General features: G+C 37.2%; 1 protein-coding gene across 9 annotated transcripts in view; it reads left to right on the top strand.

The window, feature by feature from the left end:
- NRG1 (neuregulin 1) overlaps nucleotides 1–12,800 on the top strand; it is an 888,216-nt gene extending 875,416 nt beyond the window's left edge. For all 9 annotated transcript variants that reach the window (XM_074275397.1, XM_074275395.1, XM_074275392.1 and 6 more), the window contains 3 exons: nucleotides 1,218–1,348; nucleotides 3,543–3,749; nucleotides 8,490–12,800. In XM_074275397.1, the coding sequence (XP_074131498.1) occupies nucleotides 1,218–1,348; nucleotides 3,543–3,749; nucleotides 8,490–9,162 (1,011 nt within the window). In that variant the 3' untranslated portion in view covers nucleotides 9,163–12,800. The remainder of the gene's footprint in view (nucleotides 1–1,217; nucleotides 1,349–3,542; nucleotides 3,750–8,489) is intronic.
- The last annotated feature ends 7,006 nt before the right edge of the window (nucleotides 12,801–19,806 follow it).

Genomic DNA, 19,806 nt, shown 5'->3' with positions numbered 1-19,806 from the left:
AAATTAGCACTTGGCCATGAGGATAACAGGCTGTGTTTGGAATCAGTGAGATCTGATATTTACTAACGGTGTGGCTCTAGATACCTTACTTAATCTCTATGTGCCTCTTGCAATATCCTTCCCAAAATAAAAATCTAGTAGCTCATAGATTTCAGGGCAGTGATGGAAGAACTTCCCACACTTTGAGATCCTGTGCCAACAAAATCCTCATGAGCTGAGTGGTATAGTGGCTAGGAGCACTTGTCTTGGAGTCAGAAAGACCTAAGCCTGACCCCTGCTTCAGACTCTTAGTAACTGGATGACTCTAAGAAAGTCAGTGAATTTCTCTAAGTCTTAGTTTCTTCATCTGTAAAATGGGCATAATAAGAGCATCTACTTCATAGGGTTATTGTGAAGATCAAATAAGATAATATGTGAAGTAAACCTTAAACCACCTTACAAATATTTTTATTTAAATGTAACAATAGAAAAACCCCAAAAGGAAATACTCAACTGTTCCTGACTTCAATCCAGCACTTGGAAACTAGTAAACTGGGTTGTAAATAACCATGAACAAAGGGGTAGTATAAATAGAAGCCACAATGAAAGTGAAGAAAGAAATAGGGATTATAAGCTTTAGAAAATATGAAATGATAACATATTATAATTAGGTCAATTAATTTTAGAGTTCATTAATTTAAAAGTAGAGCACATCTGGTTTATGATAAGATCATGGGTGCCACCATTTCTGTGACTGAGATTTAAGTTGAGGAGTACATCACAGGAACTGAGTAGACTGAGGATTGAGAAAATTGAAATATTTTAGGGAATATCAGATGTATATATATTGAATTGTTAGGGCATGAGTTGAGATGAAGAAAAATATAGTAGATCAGCCATTGAATTTGCTGAGAAAGGAAGAGGAATGTTGTTAAATAATGGCCATGAGGATTTGAATTGAGAGATGAATTTGGAAGAATGAACCTCAAAGGAGGACAGAATATTAAACTGGTGTTGGTAGGACAAGAATATAGATGTAGCAATGGAAAGCAAGGAGTGACTTCATAAAACTAATTAGTGTCAAAGGCAAAATTCAAACCTTGATCTTCCAATTTAAAGTTAACAGCATTTCTAAGTTATTTCCTGAAATGTTTACATTCAAAATGTGGTTTCTTTTTCATTTCACTAAACCAAGACTATGCCCAAAACTTCCAATTGTTTCCTCTTTGTCTCTTTAGCAATACGTATCCAAGAACATCATCTCTAGTGAACACGTCATTGAACGAGAGACAGAGACATCATTCTCTGCTAGTCACTGTACTTCACCAGCTCATCACTCCATGGCTGCCACCCAGACACCCAGCCACAGGTATAAGGATTGATTAAAATAACTTAGCCTTGCAGAGTTATTTTCTATGGCAGTTATCTTATGATAAAATGAATGGGCTCTGGAAAAAATAGATTCACATAAGGGAATCAAAAACCCTTTTTTTATTTGTAGGGAAAATATGCACCCTTTACAGCAAGGTCTTGAAATCCACATGCATGTTAGATACTATGTTTTTTCTTATGTAGTTTCCCTACTCCAAATATGAAATTATAGGGCTTATCATGTAGTTACATCTCTTTATCTTAGAAAGCATAAAAACCTGAATATAGACCCAATATTTCTGATCAAGAATTTGTGTCCTTTGACATTGGACTGAAAGAGAAATGCTCTAATATATAACTCACTTTGTTGTTGCTATTGTTATTGCTATAGCATTTCTATGGCACTTTGTTTTCAAAGTGCTTTACCTATGTTACAGAATTTGATCTCCACAACAACTCTGTAAGGTAGGTACTATTATTGTGTCCATGTTAAAGATGAGGAAATTAAACTTCAGAGTTAGTGACTTGTCAAAGTAGCACAACTAATAAATCTTAGAGGCAGGATTTGAATACAGATTTTTCTGACTTAAATTGCAGCACCAAGGGAGTCACCAGGTGGGACTGAGATTTTGATTATTGGTCCAGAGCCTCGGTTATATATTTTGTTGCTTTCTTCATTCAAATTTTTCAACATCATCATCTTCTGAAAGACTGGGCCAATAATACTCAAGCTCTTATAGACCATTTCTAGCTATAAGATTATGGTTTATAGTATAACAACTTATTAGTTTAGTACTAAAAAGGACTTTAGAAGTCATCAAACCCACCTCTTCCAGTTTTACATTTTATAGATAAGGAGACTGAGGCTTGGGCAAATAAGTGTAAGGTTTTAAGATATGATTTGAACCCAGATCTTCCCAACTCAATTCTAATGCTGCAAATTCCAACATATTAGTACTGTTATTTTAGGTACTAAAGTTCACTACAATCCAAAAAATCACTAAGACTTTGTCCCAAGAAATCTGGGAAGAGCTTTCTACATATTTGGGGCTACTCTTAGAAGCTGCTCTAGGGACATGTGGATTTTCCAAAGATGTTTCTAGCAGATGATAATAGAAAAAGGACTTTACTGGTGAAGTAGTAGAAATTCTTAAGCTTCCACCAATACTCCAATAATAATAGCAATCACTAGCATTTATATAGCACTTTTGTGAATATGCACAACACTTTCAAAAATGCTGTCTCATTTGATCCTCACAACAATGAGGATCCTCATAACTATTATCCCCAACTTGGAAATGAGGAAAACAAGGCTGAAAGAGGTCAATTACTTTGCTCAACATCACATAAAACATATTTCAGAGAGGATTTGAACTGAAACTTACCTGAGTTCAAGTCTAGCACTCCATTCACTGTGCCATGAAGATGTCCACTCTGCATCTCTTTATGCACTCCTAAATTCGGGTGATGATCACCAGAGCAGCATGGTACTATAATGAAAATGATGTGCTAAAAGGAGGTGATAGAGAGGCAGCTAAATATATTGATGAAAGTGCCAGTCCTGGAGGCTGAACTGAATTCTAATCCTCCGTCAGAAACAGATGTTGGTGGGCAAATCTATAAGATTATAAAATCATCTATTTAGAGCTAGAAGGGAACTTCAACAACACTGAGTCCAATCCCTTCATTTTACAAATGAGGAAACTAAAGTACAGACAAGTTAAGTCACTTGTCCAAGATCATATAGTTAGTAAGTGCCTATAGTAGTCAGCGACAGAAAGTCAAAGAAGGGGAAAATGAAATAAACAAACAAAAATCTTTAATCTTCCTAAAATCCAGTTTAGTGCCCTATTTTATCTACTTTCTTAGCTACTAAGAACTTTGGTTTCCTCATCTGCAAAATGGATTTTAAATGACAATTATGTAAGTGTGCTATTATATTATTAGAGTAACAGAATTTAGATTCTTACCATCCTGAGCCTCCCCCAAGTGCTGTTTAGGCAAGACAAGGCTATCTTATTCTAAATTCAAACTTGAGAGCAGAGCATGAATAAGAGAGTCAAGAGTACTGGACTTTTGAAATAAGTATTATATGATTTCACCTGGTGGTTGTTTTATTATTATTTTTTGTCTATTATTTGAAAGTGTTTTTTCCCCCTTTCTCACTGTTTATTCTTTTTTTTCTCTTTCAGCTGGAGTAATGGGCATACAGAAAGCATTGTCTCTGAAAGCCACTCTGTGCTCGTGATTTCATCCATAGAAAACAGTAGGCACACCAGCCCAGCTGGGGGGCCTAGAGGACGTCTTAATGGCATGGGAGGTCCCCGAGATTGTAACAGCTTCCTCAGACATGCCAGAGAGACCCCTGATTCCTACCGAGACTCTCCTCACAGTGAAAGGTAAAACAGAAGGGAAAGCTACCTGCAAAGGAGAACCCCCGTAAGAGAATCACAGTAAGAACCCACTGTCTCATTGAAGGGCACTTCCTGGGTAGCAGTAATGAGAGCCAGGAGGTGCATGCTGGCCCCCTATTAAATAAGGCTATTTCCTTACATTTATTACCTTAGGAGGCCTAGGACAGGTCAAAGAATATAGGGGGAAGAGGTACTTTGGAGATTATCTAGTCCAACTCTTGTTTTACAAATGGGGAAAGTGATGTCCAGTGAAAATAATTTGTCCAGGGTGACAAGGGAAAGAACAGGCAGAACTACAATAAAACCCAAGCCAGAGAATCAGACAACCTCTAAATAGGAAAGGATGCCATAGCTCATCTAGTCCAAGCTATACTGAATCAAGAGTTCTCTTGACAATGTATGATCAGTGGCCATCCATACAATTCATTTTCTTTTCTGTTTAGTAACCACATAACAACTCTGTTCATAGACAGAGTCAATACAAATAGAATAAAAGCCAATCAAACAAATATTATATAGGTGCATGACTCCAGCTTCACTTAGTCCTCACAAACTATATATGGATCTATATCGAACTAACAGGTTTGGGATGTATTTCAAGAGTCTGAAGCTCAATCAGTGGTTCCCAGTCTCTCTAGGAGTGAACCAGAGGATTCATGCCTTAGGATGCCAGCTTCATCTAGGCCTCACAAAACATTTGTGGACCTATACTGAACTAAGAGTTTTGGGATGTATTTCAAGGGGTTGAAACTCAACCAGCTGCTCCCAATCTCTCTAGAGGGTTCATGCCTTAGGTGAGAACTTCTTAAACTTTTTCCACTTGTGAATTTTTTATGTGATCCTATCTTGAATCAGAGCTAAGGTGCTTTTGATAGCACTTATGCATGCACAGTGCAAAGTGCATATTGCCGATTCAGAACCAAAGTTACAGTGAAGTGCAACGTGGACAAGTTCTGCCAGAAACACAACAGATTCATTACACGTTTGATGTTACAATGTATTTGTGACTTCCAGGAATATCAAGTCAGCTGAGAGAATTAATCATTTGGATCCACTTAGCTCTTCTTTGTGGCACAAACATCTGTACTTGGGATACTTCTTGGTTCAGAGAGGAGTTCCTCTAGAAACAACGCTCAAACCCCAATCCCGAACTCTCTTGCTTTATCAGTCCACAAAAGCAAGCTTTTAGGTAAAGACTTACAAACTGAACCAGAGTGGTTCCTCTCTTTCCTGAGTATTGCCTTTAATCCTCTATCTCCTCTGTCACAGTTCCCAAGCCAAAAGGGAGTTTGCTCATTCTCACTCATCCCTAATCATTTGGAATCTTCTTATCTTTGGTTTTTGTACATGGGACAGAATTCACAATAGAGGGCAGGCATATTCTTGCTTCCCCCACTTTTGTGGTAGAGACTCTCAGGTCACCATGAGACCACAGTTGCATGTGTTTTACCTCACAAATTCCAAGAATGATTGTATCATTCATTTAATTGCTTAATCAATGAATCCAGCTATCTTTACTGTTGTAAGTATGGCTCTCTATCACAGTGACTATTAACACCACGGCTGGCTCCTGGGAAATAGTTGGATTTTAGCAGCTTAGGGCTTAGAAAGTTGAGTGTGAGCCACAAAAAGAGACAAAGAATGGAAAGAAGAAAGACACCATGTAGGTGTGAAATCACTTTTTGCTCATTATCTTGCCTGGCCAGGTCTTTTGTTTTATTTTATTTTTTTAACTTTTTTTTTTATTTCCAAAACATATGCATGGATAATTTTTCAACACTGACCCTTGCAAAACCTTGTGTTCCAAATTTCCCCCCTTTCCTTCACAGCCTCCCTTAAATGGCAAGTAATCCAATATATGTTAAACATGTTAAAATATATATGTTCAATCCAATATATGCATACATATTTATATAATTATCTTGCTCTGGCCAAGTCTTGTAGCTTTCACTTGTCCCCTTTTCTCCATAGAGAAAATGGAAAGTTTTTCTCACCCCACTTACAATCTGCCATCTTTTGCCCATCAAATCTAACATATTCAGAGACAGTTCTGTCTTCTTAAACTAATCCACAAGGTTTTCCAAGCATTAGAGAAGATGGAAGGTTATGTTAGCTCAAAGTGACATAGCCTATCTTTTATCTGTGCAGAGGCTTCAGTGTTTGGGCCAATAATAATAATTCATATCACATTATGAGATTTGCAAAACACTTTACAAATTTCTCATTTTATGCTCACAAAAATCCTGGGAGACAGGGTTCAATATTATCACCATTTTGTAAAGAAGAAAACTGAAGCAAATGGAGATTAAATGACTTGCCCAGAGTTACATAACTATTAAGTATGATTATCTGAAGCAAGCTTTGAGCCCAGGTCTTCCTGCCTCCACATTTAGCACTCTATCCATTCCACCACCCAGCTGTATATATTATGTATGCTAGTTCGGGTCTTCAGACCAGATTGAAGCCACCAAATATTTGTCTCTTACATTGGTCTCTGGCCTTTGCCCCAGGACCAGCTTCCAACTTTTTTAGGTTTTCTCATGTTCTGAATAATTTTTATTTGATGCTAGCCTCTTATCTCAGAGCTCCTGCATTCTACTCTTGTGGACTCTCACTGATCTCAAAAAGTTCCACTCTTTCTCCTTTCTGATCTTGTTTCCAGATAAAAAAATACCTCTCACTGAGCCATTATTTAAAATGATCCTTGTTCTCTAATGTAGATGCTGAAGTTGTAGTCGTATATACACACACACTTCTCACTGCCCTTCCTTTTTATGGGGCTCAGCAGAGCTGAAGATTCTCAATCTGCATACAAGATATACTTTTCTTTTTTTTTTTTTTTTCTTTTTTTTTTGCCACTCTCCACCTCTGTTTCCATGATGTCATACTTCATACCCAAATGAAGGGTCTTTTCTTTATGCTGGTTACCTATAGGGCTTCTTATGATATTGAAAGGATATGTTTTAAACCAGAACTTTGCTAGCAGCCTAAAGTTGCTTTAAAGATTGACAGAGTTTGGAAGAACTGCATATAGTGGATTTCAATATTAGTACCCTAAAAGGTCCTAAATCTGGAACCTCAGCTTTCACATACTTTGCTTGATTTCCCATGTTCTGAGCTTAGGTACTTTCATTCAGTCTCATAGCAAACTCCATCTGAATCAACACATACTATGTAGGAAGGGACTAGGATTCCTTTTCCTGTCTACTAGAGCACCCTTGATCACCTCCTTTGGGGTTGCAGACTATCCCATCGTCATTGCCATGAAAGCTCAGCTTCTGCTGAGATTTTCCCCAATGATTGCTGATTGTTCAGTCACTCTATAGTGACTGAACTAAAGTCTTCCAGTGAAGCTACAGTCATCCACTTTGATGTAGGAATGAAAGGAAAATTCCCCATGTATCTTGTAGTCAGTCACCTTTTGCCAACAAATAGATAATGAGTACGTTTAATCTAAATCAGTGCAATAGGAAAAACCTGCAGAAGTCTCTCTGCCTTGGACAGAGGTATAACAAGGGTCAAAGAGGAGAGGAGTTTTCTTTAGATACACAAAATGACAGGAAAAGAAAAACAGAAAATTTGCACTTACTATTTCCCAAAAAAACCATTAAGAATGTCTTTAGGACAAAAGGGCACAATTCTATCATGTTGCCTTAAGTGCAAATATCTTTAGCTATAAGGCTGAATAGAATTGAAATCCCACCTCAACTACCCTGTAGGTTACCCTACCTAGTTCACCTCTATATACTCAAATATCTTCATCTGTAAAGGGAGTAGTTTGGATCTCATGGTTTTTAGGGTCTTTTCCAACTGTTTTTTTTTTTTTTTTATGCTGAGGCAATTGGGCTTAAGAGACTTGCCCAGGGTCACAAGTAGGAAGTGTTACGTGTCTGAGATCACATTCGAACTCAGGTTCTCCTGACTCTGGACTGGTGCTCTATCCACTGTGCCTCTTCTTTTCCAACTTTCAATGCATGCATATGAACTTTTACTTGTTCAAATACATAACATTAGTATTTATATTTAAGTTTTTGCAAAGTACTTCACAAGTCATCTTATTAGAGACAGATCTTTGCCACAAAGCAGAACTTCATAGCTGAAATAAGGAGACATAAGCTACACAGCTCCAAATATCAGCAGACCTAGAATTAGCTAAAACTTATTTTTTAGCTGCTTCTATTTTTCCTTCCAAGACTTGCATTTCAGAACAGCTATTTAGATCATTCTAAGTATTTGAGAATACTTCTCCTCATGTTTCTCTTTCCCCAATTTAAAATGGTTTCAATATAAAATTTGAAAGATTTAGACCCAGTTGCTTTTGACCAGTTGAATTCAACAACCACTTATTAAGCATTGGATTATATACAAATCTCCATACTAAATACTAAGAGTACAGATGTAAAACCAAACCAGTCCTTTTCCTCTAGGATGTTACATTTTATTGGGGAAACTGTACCCAGATAAGTAAAGAAAAAGGCATTTGAGTAGAGAGTTTTAAAATGTTCATTCCTTATAAATGGGGGAAATAGCCTCATCTCTATCCAGTGATGTACCCAATGGACACCATACCTATAATGCTCATGTCTGAAAAATTGAAAAGTAAATAGTCTTGCTTCTCAGATTGAGTAGCTAATGATCAAAATCCCCATTTCCTAAGTTTCCCCCCAACCCTTCTGCGTGTGTTTATTCCCTCTATATTTATTGGAGTTTTTTGTGCTCTTACAGATATGTATCAGCAATGACTACCCCAGCTCGCATGTCACCCGTAGAATTCTACATGCCAAGCTCCCCTAAGTCGCCTCCTTCTGAAATATCTCCACCCATATCAAGTTTGACAGTGTCCATGCCATCTGTGGCAGTCAGCCCCCTTGTGGAAGAAGAGCGGCCTCTGCTCCTGGTGACACCACCGAGACTTCGGGAAAAGAAATATGATCACCACCCCCAACAATTCAACTCCTTTCACCACAACCCGGTCCATGAGAGCAATAGCCTACCCCCCAGCCCCTTAAGGATCGTGGAGGATGAGGAGTATGAGACTACCCAAGAATATGAGACCACCCAGGAGTATGAGCCAGCTCAAGAGCCCACAAAGAAACTCGTCAACAGCCGGAGGGCAAAAAGAACAAAGCCCGATGGCCATATTTCTAACAGGTTGGAAATGGACAGCGACACAAGCTCTGAGAGCAGTAACTCGGAAAGTGAAACAGAAGATGAAAGAATAGGCGAAAATACACCTTTCCTGAGTATACAGACGCCGATGGCAGCTGGCTTAGAGTCAGCTCCCACCTTCCGCCTGGCTGACAGTAGGACTAACCCAACCAGCCGCTATTCCACTCAGGAGGAATTCCAGGCCAGGCTGTCAAGTGTAATAGCTAATCAAGACCCTATCGCTGTATAAAACCCAAATAAACACATAGATTCACGTGTAAAACTTTATTTTATATAACGAAGTATTCCACCTTAAATTAAACAATTTATTTTATTTTAGCAGTTCTGCAAATAGAAAACAGGAAAAACTTTTATAAATTAAATCTATGTATGTAAAAATGTGTTATGTGCCATATGTAGCAATTTTTTACAGTATTTAAAAATGAGAAAGATATCAATGGTGCCTTTATGTTCTGTTGTTATGTTGAGAGCAAGTTTGTCCAGTTACAGTGATTGCTGTTCCACAGTATTTCTGCAGAATTTCCCATGGTCAGTTTTCCTGGCTTCTTGTACATTGCATCATCATGTTGAATGGATGTAGAATCCATAAGACTTACCACTGTTCCTCCTTTGGCTTATTGTCAGAGCCCAAGTGAGTAAGACTTGTGCTGGTTCACCTGTCTAAGTACCATCCTCCTTTGGTAGGAAGTTTCTTTGCTATCAGGATTTACTACATTGTTGGCCAAAGGCTTGTTTCACTGAGCATGGAAATAATAGTAGGTCCAGCAGCATGCTACTAAGAATTATAGGAAAAAGCTACATCAAGTCACATTTGAAGGCAGGAAGGAATCTTATAATTTAAAAGATGAACAAACCAATATTGTTATTCAGAAGGAAGCTTGTTCTTACTAGGATCTGCCTATTCTTTCCCTCCTTCCCTGTTTCCCTTATTCCTTCCTTCTCTCCCTCCTTCCTTCTTTCCTTCCTTCTTTCCTGCCTGCCACCTTCCTACCTTCACACAGAGCAATGACTCTTGTCATTTACTAAGATAAAGGGTTTTGTTGCCCATCAGAATGAATCTAACCCTTGATAAAAATGTTTGCTCACACTTGCTCTTAGTTTCTGGGGGAAAGAAGTAGCAACTGAACAGTCAAAAATCATACCCTAAATAATAAAAGTACAATTATCTTTGACTTGGAATTGAGGGTTGGTAATAACTTCTCAGCTTAAGGGGGTGGGGAGAGGCCACTAAGGAATAGAAAACCCAGACCAAATAAATGCTAATATAATGATGCCTAAGAGACATGGAGAATGAAATGTGACCTATGTAGTGGCATTTGTGAGTATATTCCCTTGGTCAAGAGATTAAGATGAGTGGACTTACAGGAGATACAGAGAAGGGAGTGATGCTAAGCTAACAAAAGACATAATTTGACTGAAATGATAAACAATTCTGCTAGCTTTCTTGCCATTAATATCCCTTCATTTTTTTCTAATCAACATTGGATTGAGCCAGCCCCCAATTATGCATGTTGATTTTTGTCAAGAATATGCAAATGTGCATGTGACATGTGACACCCTTGAAAGGGTGGTGGCTTATCACTGGAGTGGTTCCTATGCTGAGACTGCAGTACCTTTCAATATAAGCCCCCAACTAGCCCCTTGGTCCTTTGCTTTTAGATCACTAATTCCTCTTGTCACTTCCATCTGATTCATTTCATCCTCATTACCCTGGCACAAGGCAGACCCTCAGATAGGGCTCAGTTTTGCATGTGGTCCTGAGATGTCAACAGAAGAATGGCTGTAGGTATTAACATTTTAAATAAATGTTCACTTCAGGGAGACAAATGGGATCACAAACATCCATGTGCCTTGTTCTACACCTTTTGGGGCTAATCCAAGCTCACAGATCCCCTCAGCATTTAAAAAGAGACCTACTTAGAATGGAGCCATAACTGGTGGGGGGGAAGGGAGGAGAAGGGGGGAGAGACCATTGGATTTTTAGTGGCTTCAGAGTATTGTAGAGAAAATTTCAATCTCAAGTCAGCAAGGACCCTAGGAGAAGGGTCAATTCCTATGTGTCAGGAGATAAACATAATGAAATTTTATTTGGTGGTGAATTAGATTTATAGACTCACCCAAAGTAATTCAATAAATACAGAGTGACACAAGGGGCTGAGCTAGAAAGAAAGAAAATGAAGGTGGTTTAGTCACATATTTTGAGTAAGAAAAGAAGGCTAAGCACAGAGTTACTCAGAAGAGCAACTCGGGTAGCAACCAACTGTGTCTTAAAAGTATTGTAGAGCTTTTGCCAAGCTAAGGAGATGGCAGACAACAGGGTCTTGAAATCACTTCTAGCCCAAATTGTTAAATTTCTTTGCTTTCTGCATCCTACCTTCTCTTTGCTCAATAACTTCTCTGTTGGTTTGCCCACCATAAGGATTCCTTGGACATACAGCATCAGCTGCACTAAGGTCACTGGACCTTGAAAAGATGAAAGATTTTGATAGGAAAAAAAAAAAGATTAACCCCAAAGGTTACCACTCCTAATTCCTTCAGTGATGCCTTGGCAGGATCTGGCAAACATTCTGCCCATTCCCATGAGGGATTTCCTAATACTACCTTAGACCTTAATATAGCTGAATCAAAGTCCTAGATCATTGTGATCATATTGATGCTTGTGCCCTGGATATGTTAGTCAGTAACCCCAGGGCAAAGTCCATTTGATTCTCCTTCCAAGGATGACATCAGGGCTCCCAAATTGCCAAACTGCCTACATCATTATGACGGTGAGATATCAGCATCCTTACCTGAAATGGCTTATTGGGTCCATGGATAATTAATGTCTTCTGTCCCCAGGATCAAAAATAATCTCTATTGAAAGAGGCAAGGTGATTGATCCTGTTGCAAGCATAAAGCCGTCCCCCCCTCCAGGGTCATCAGGATGTCCCTGTGATGCTCAGTTACTGTTTCACTCTTTCTTTTCTCTTACAATGAGGTCAGTGCAGCAACCATCTGCAAGGGGAGAGAGAGAGGACCAGCATCCCTGGCTTGTATCGACCTACCCCATACTTTCTGTCAATGCAATTTGCATGGGACCTCAATAAAACTTGCTCCTTGGGAGTTCATTGTAACTGTACTAATCCCATCAGGGATTAATCAATCAATAAAAATATTTGTTACACACCTACTGTGTGCAGAGCATACAGTGCACCACATGTGTATGCAATGAAATGTGGTATATGCAAAACCCCCTTTCATTTAGACTCCCCATTTTATGTTTTTCGATCCTGCTACCAGATGTGGTTTGTTAAAAAGCATTGCCATGTGCTTTCTCAATCCAATGACCAGCTTTGCCAGGGATGTGTGTGAATGTGCCCATCAATGGAATGGCATCTCTTCCTCATCTTCCTCTCTACATATGTGGAGCATGCCTGCTCAGGGACATTGGTTCCCTTTGTGGCCTGTAGTCAAGAGGTGACAGGCAAAATCTGGTTTTACCCCTGGGTACTGGTGGGGTTCCACCAGCCACATGGATTTATTTCCCTTGTGCAAAGACCTTTGGAATGCTGCAGCAAAATGCAGACAAACTACAATGGCCACATATCACAATGCCTAGTCTATATTATTTTGTAAATACATACTGTACATTACTGAGATGTTTCCTTAAGTCATTCACTATCCTCCTGAGTTAAAGTCTGTTTGTACTCTCTCAATTTCCCATCACACTGTAAATAATCCTGACCTTTAATATTTATATTCAACCATCTAACATCTAGAGAGAGTCATTTTCCTATGATTTGTGAGACAAATGTCGAAAATGTGTTTCATTGTGTTATCTTTTCTTTTAAATTGTAATGTATCCTTTTTATTTTCATTTATTTTTTTCTTTAAAAAAAAAAGTAATTTATTGTTGAGGAGAAAGAATGTATCTGTAATGGAAAGTATTTGAAGAATGCACATTTGAAGGCCTAGAAGTACTGATAAACTAAACTAAAGAAGTGATTATCCCAAATACCAGGTCATCAGGAATTGTTGATTTATTTCATTGTCCTTTAGTCAGCTTCTGTAATAAAATGATATTCATCGTATATCTGGGGTTGGGGTTTAGACACTACACACTGGGCTAGACTAGCACCTTGGACAGCCTCATCTGAATATCATGCTTAGGAAAAACCCTAATTTGCATCACATAATATTACTTCCCCTGTTTCTCTTGTCCTGTTATTTCATTATCTGCCACCTACTTTACATTTCTCATAGTCCCCCAACTTTGTTTAAATATGATGAGAATTCTAGAACTTCCTCAAAGAGGGAGTATGGCTTTACTGAATTGTACACACAGAGAGAAAGAATAGTTTGATAGAAAGTACATTAGATTTAGCTGCTGAAGATCTAAGATGATCTTGACTCCAAAACTTCTCTTTGACCTTAGGGCTTATTCTCTTCCTCTATAAATTAGGGTGTTGGACAAGTGGTTTTTAAGACTTCTTATACCCAGGAAAGCTATGGTTATCATTTCAGAAAATGATCCACTGTTCCTAATAGTCTAAAGAAAAGACAGATGCAAGTCCCATGGTGCCAGCAGGATATTTCATCAGATTCATGCAAACTAAAGTGGTGATCCTTGTCACTGAGTCATGCATGCCAAAGGCAAATTCAATTGTTAGGGGAAAATGACCCAAATGACTACAAATCATAACTTCCTCAAGTCAGCCTTCCTCTAAAAGGCTCATTCAGAGTACTGGAAGTCATGTGGTGTAAGGGAAAGAGTGATGGACCAGCTGTCTTTATGCCTGATTTGAATCCCTTGAAATTATCTGAGTGACCATAGGCTTTGTCTCCCTGAGCCTCAATTTATTTATCCATTAAATGGGGATGAAAATAATCACCCTTTCTCCTTCACAAGATAGTGCAAGTAAAATGTTTTATAAAACCATAAGGTCACATAGAATGGAAACATCTAAATATCAGAAGTTTTGGAAATTGGAAGAAGTTACATCTAATCCATGCTTAATTTAGCTTAGGATTAGAGAGGCCAGATTTAATTCATATCAATTTGACTAAGGCCTACTATGTACAACAAATTGTATTAACACATCTTAACTGCCCAGGAGAGAGGGAATAGGTAGGAAGTTAAGGAGGCAGATGATTTCTATGCATCTCAAACTACTCATGTAATCTACATCAAAATTCAAATTTAAGGGATGTCACTCAGAAATAATTGAATATTTCTCAGTTAAATACTATAACAAGAAAGTTTTAAATGAAAATATTTCTAACACTAAAAAGTATTTGTCTCTCCATCTGTAAATTGGGATAATAATAGTACTTATCTCTTAGGATCATAGTAAAAATTAAATGAGGCAGTATATATATATATATATATATGTATATATATATATATATACATATATATGTATACATATGTATATATATATATATGTATATATATAGTGCTTTGCAGACCTTAAAATGCTATATGACTACTAATGAGGAGGAAGAAGAGAAAGAAGCCAAGGTCCAAACAAGAAATCTAATTTACCCATAGTCACACAGGTAACAATTAAACAGCATGATTCTAATTCCCATGGGTTTTTCACTAGTCCACAGTTTATATATCTATTGGCTTTTAAGTCTCTAACCTCATCAAATGAGCCTTAAAAACAAGTTAGAAGGACTACCTTCCTCTCAATAATCCCCCCAAATATGCACATCTAATGGAAGTAGGTAGTGAGCTTACCAATATTTTCAGAGTTTCAGTTTAACTTTATAAACCTGAGGGTAACTTGGCTCAAATAGCCTTGGGAACTTCTACCTGTGTACAAACTAATGGGGAGATTTGGAAGAAAGCTGCTTTGTCTCCCTTTGCTTTTTTACCTTCCAAACCATTTCACCTCTATGTTGTCTTTCTGTCAGCATTTTGTTTTAAGAGGCAAGGGTGAGGTTAGGGGTGGAAACACCAAAAGAAAGAAAGTAATAAAGGAAAGCATCACTTATTCTGGGCTGCAGTGGCTGGCTGTGCTCATAAGTACAATGACATCCAATGAAATGGAACACAGCACCAATTATGGACTGACTTTAGTTCCCAAAGCACTTTTACTAGCTGTCCTGATCACAAAAGCCATTTGGCTTTTCTTGCATCAGAAGGGGGGCGGAGAGCATACAAAATCCTTGTGCTTAACTTCTCCCAAGCAAATAGGTATACATCTAGATTCCCCCTGACTTTATAGTTCTTCCTAAGGTTTAGATGGAAACTCTTTGAAACCTACATGTGTCTCCAGATGTATTCTCTATATACTTTGTGCAGAAGCCTGGACTGAGTAGTTGGAGATACACAAACATACATACATATATATACATGCCAGTTTTTGCCCTCATCTAACAGACAAGTAGAGAATTCAGACACCCTCCTCCCAAGTCAGAGATACCACACATAACATTTCAAGTAATGTACAAGCTAAATCATAGCACTGAATAGGAAGACAGAGACCAAAGGGGATTGCTGATCTCTGGAGAATAAAAGGTCGTATCTGAAGGAAGATGATATTTGAACTGAACTCTAGTGAATAGAGATGGCTAGTAGGCAGCTAGATGGTGCAGTGGATAAAGCTCTAGACCTGTGCTCATAAAGACTCATCTTTCTGAATTCAAATCTGACCTCAGAGACTTATTAGCCTTGCATTCCTGGGCAAGTCACAACCCTATTTGCCTCAGTTTCCTCATGAGCCAGAGAAGGAAATGGCAAACCCCTCCAGTATCTTTGTTTTAAAAAAAAATAGAAAAGAAAACCCAGATGGGATCACAAAAAAGTTGGACACAAATGAACAATTGTGTAGTGAATAGGCAAAAATATCACACTCAAAGAGAGGAATTTTTTGGTAAGCATAAGGAACAATTTGTCCAAAAGAAGGAAGGCACACTCTTTGTTGGCTAGTGCATAAAGGAGATGGATGTCAATGTAGGTCTGGAGAGTAAAGTTTTCTAGTATAATAAGAGCATAATAAAGTTACCCTCTTTTTTTGGTTTTGATAATGGATGTTCCTGTGATCTCAATGTATACACTACAGTTCTAAATATGTAAGGGAAAACTTGGTGGCATAGCAGATAGAGTACCAGATTTGGAGTCAGAAAGATTCATTCAAATCTGACCCCAGATTTGTTCTAGCTGTGTGACTCTGGGCAAGACACTTAATCCTGTTTGCCTCAGTTTCTTCATTTGTTAAATGAAGCAAATGGCAAACTACTCCAGTATCTTTATCAAGAAAACTCCAAATAAGGGTCACAAAGAGTTGGACACAATCTAAATACTCAAACAGATATTGATATAATTGGGGAAAATATCTTGAAAAGGCCACCATCTTGCATCATTCAAGGCTTCTCATTTCTAGTGATCATCAACAACTTAATTGGCTTACCTAACCCCTCATTTCCAAGAGGTAGAACTGGCAGGAGATAGAAGGGTTTTTGGAGATGTCTAGGAATGACATAGACAGACCTGGACAATAGTTGTGTTTTTAATGCAACATAAATGCATTTATGTTGCATTTAAAGGTTTGCAAAATACAAGTTTTGCAAAAAGCAAAAGTTTGCAAAAACACAGTAACCCTGATTGGTAGGTTTTCTTGTCATCTGCATTTCATAGAGGAGGAAATTGAGGCCAGGATTGTGCCTTGACCAGGGTAATGTCTGAAGAAGGATTAGAACTCAGATCTTTTTTACTTAAGACCCAACACTACTCATTGCACTACCTTGCTGCTAAGACCTTTATCTTCTCTTAGACTCATTTCTTGTATTCCTCATTTGTAATGATATGAGGCAGTTGACCTAGGTGAACCTAATTGTCCCTTATATATCTCAAACTTGTGAACCCTATACTTACCAAAAGAAGCTAACTTTTCATAAAAACCCTCCTATTTCTTGAATATGTTTCTTACAACTATTTGAGACTAGGTTTTGGAAACAATTTTCATTTTACATATTAGAAAACTGAAATGTAAATTGTCTTGCCTTGCTCAGGGTAACCAAGTTCTATTGACAAGATTCAACTCCAGTGGATTCTGCTTCATGCCACCCAGCTCTCTCTCATCCTTTGATGGGATGGAAACATGCCTCTTCCATGGTACATCTTTTTGAACTGGCATTGGAAGCCTAATTCACACTCCAGGTAGTGACTCCTGAATTCCTCTGGAGTCTCATAGATCCTCTGCCTCTCTCAAAATGGTTAGTCACTTATCACAGGTATATGAGATGGAGACCCCCCTATAGGGGATCTCCATGGATTCCTGTTATATAAAAACAACTTGGCCCTTTTATCTCTCCATAGGTCCTAATTTCCTGCTAATATACTCACCAAAGACCAACAGAGTCAGAAAAAAAACAATGGAAAAGAGGCTCCATCTTCTACAACAGTGACCTTAATAACTGGGCTTGGTGGGCAGGAATTAAAGAGGAAGGAAAGCCCTTTTTGATGTCAGCCCCACAGGTCAACTTAGAGAGAGTCTAGAAAATGTCAGACCCATTACTCCAGGTCTATGATTATTTTGCTCTTAAGAATAATAGAGATGCCCAAAAGTTTAGGTCAGAAGTTCTTAATTTTTTTTTATGTTACAGGCCTTTTTCATGTCTGGTGAAGTCTATGCTTTCCTTTACAATGATGCTTTAAAGTAATTGAAGGGAATGCTAAATTTAAGTTGTTAAAATTAAATAAAATTAAAAATCCAATTCCATGGATCCCCTGAAATCTCTTCATAGATACCTTATGGTTCTTTGGATCTCAATTGGAGAACCCCTGTGTGAAAGCAGAATGACAGTTTCAAAAGCCTATTTCTCATTTTCTAAGTATATTAGGATTGAAGAAACCACAGGCAGAACTCAAAAAACCTTTTCTTCCTGTGTATCTTGTATATAGCTTGCTTGTATATATTTGTTTGGTTGTAGTTTCCATCATTAGATTGTAAGCTTTTGGGCAGGAACTATCTTTATTTTCCCCTTTTAAATAGTACTTTTTCCAATTACATGTAAAGACAATTTTTAGCATTAATTTTTATATAAATTTTTGAGTACCAAATTTTCTCCCTCCTTTCCTCTTTCCCTAAGACAGTAAACAATTTAATATAGGTTATATATGTACAATCATGTAAAACATTTCCATATTAATCATCTTGTGAGAGAAGAAAAGGGAGAAAACCAAGGAAAAAATAAAGAAAGTGAAAATGGAATGTTTCAATATGCATTCAAACTCTATCAGGTCTTTTTCTTGATATGGATGTGAAAAAAAATGTCATAAAGTCTTTGGAATTGTTTTGGATCTCTGCTGAGAAGAGTGAAGTCAATCACAGTTGATTGTAGTACAATCTGCTGATAACTATGTTCAATGTTCTCCTGGTTATGCTCAGTACATATTTTGCATGTACATCTTTCTAGGTTTTTAAAAAAATATAACTGCTTATCATTTCTTATAACACAATAGTATTCCATTACATCATATTCCACAACTTGTTCAACCATTCCCCAATTGATGGTTATCCCTTAATTTCCAAGTCTGTGTCATCACAAAAAGAGATGCTATAAATAGTTTTGTGCAGGAAGACTGACTTTTTAAATGATCTCTTAGGTATATGAACCTAATAGACCAAATGTTATATATAGTTTAATATATAAACCAAGTTCATTGAGGAACTGGTTTTTTTTGCCTCTTTTTTGTGTTTTCAGTGTTTAGCAGAGTGTCTATCACATCATTTGATAGAAAGAAAGACAAGTCACAGAGAGGTAAAATGACCTGTCTAACATCATTCAAACAATAAGAGGCAGAGATTAGAGTAGAGAGGTCAAGTTGGCCAAATTCCAAAGGTTTTCTGGATCTCTGTAATAGAATCTATTCTTCTTCTCAGACAATTATCTTCAATATGATCATTTCTCCAAAATTGGATGAGTCAAATAATCAATGAACATAATTACTTAGTATGTATCATATAGTGGGTAAAAAAGATAAATAGATCCTGTCCTTATAAAGCTCATAGTCTAGCAAAAAAAAAAAAAATATATATATATATATAGGCATATCTTCTATTTGCAAAATAAATGCAAAAATAAATATTAATTAGTTTGGGGAAAGAGGAAATTCATACTTGGGGGGGTCAAGAGAGACTGCAGGAAGAACATACTAGAATATATAATATTTTTCCAATTGCTTAGATCTGACTTTTCCCTTGGCAGATAGCTTCTCAAATATTTTATACTATTGACAATTATTTTAAACAGAATTTCTTTTTCTATCTCTTGTTGTTGGATTTTGTTAGTAATGTATAAAATGCTAATGATTTATGTGGATTTATTTTATATCCTGTAACTTTGCTAAAGTTGTGGATTATTTCCAACAGTTTCTAGTTGATTTTCTAGGGTTTTTTAAGTATACAATCTTATTATCTGCAAAGAATGATAATTTGATTTCCTCATTATGTACTCTAATTCCTTTAATTTCTTTTTCTTCTTTTATTGTCAAAGCTAGCATTTCTAATACAATTTTGAATAGTAATGGTGATAGTGGGCAATCTTATTTCACCCTTGACCTTACTGGGAATGGTTCCAGTTTATCATACATAATGTATGATGCTTGCTCATGGTTTTAAATAGATGCTACTGACTATTTTAAGGAGAAATCAATTTAATCCATAGACTTTCTAGTGTTTTTAATAGGAATGGATGTTGGATTTTATCAAATCCTTTATCTGCATCTATTGAGATAATCATATAATTTTTGTTAATTTGGTTATTGATATAGTCAATTATGCTAATAATTTTCCTAATATTGAACCAGCCCTGCATTCCTGGTATAAAATCCTGCTTGGTCATGGTGTATTATCCTGAGGATGATTCTCTGTAATCTCTTTGC

Source organism: Sminthopsis crassicaudata, chromosome 6 (assembly GCF_048593235.1).
Source record: "Sminthopsis crassicaudata isolate SCR6 chromosome 6, ASM4859323v1, whole genome shotgun sequence".
In the NCBI taxonomy this organism is placed as follows: domain Eukaryota; kingdom Metazoa; phylum Chordata; class Mammalia; order Dasyuromorphia; family Dasyuridae; genus Sminthopsis; species Sminthopsis crassicaudata.
Note: the sequence above shows the minus strand (reverse complement) of the source record. Positions and strands in the feature narration are given on the sequence as shown.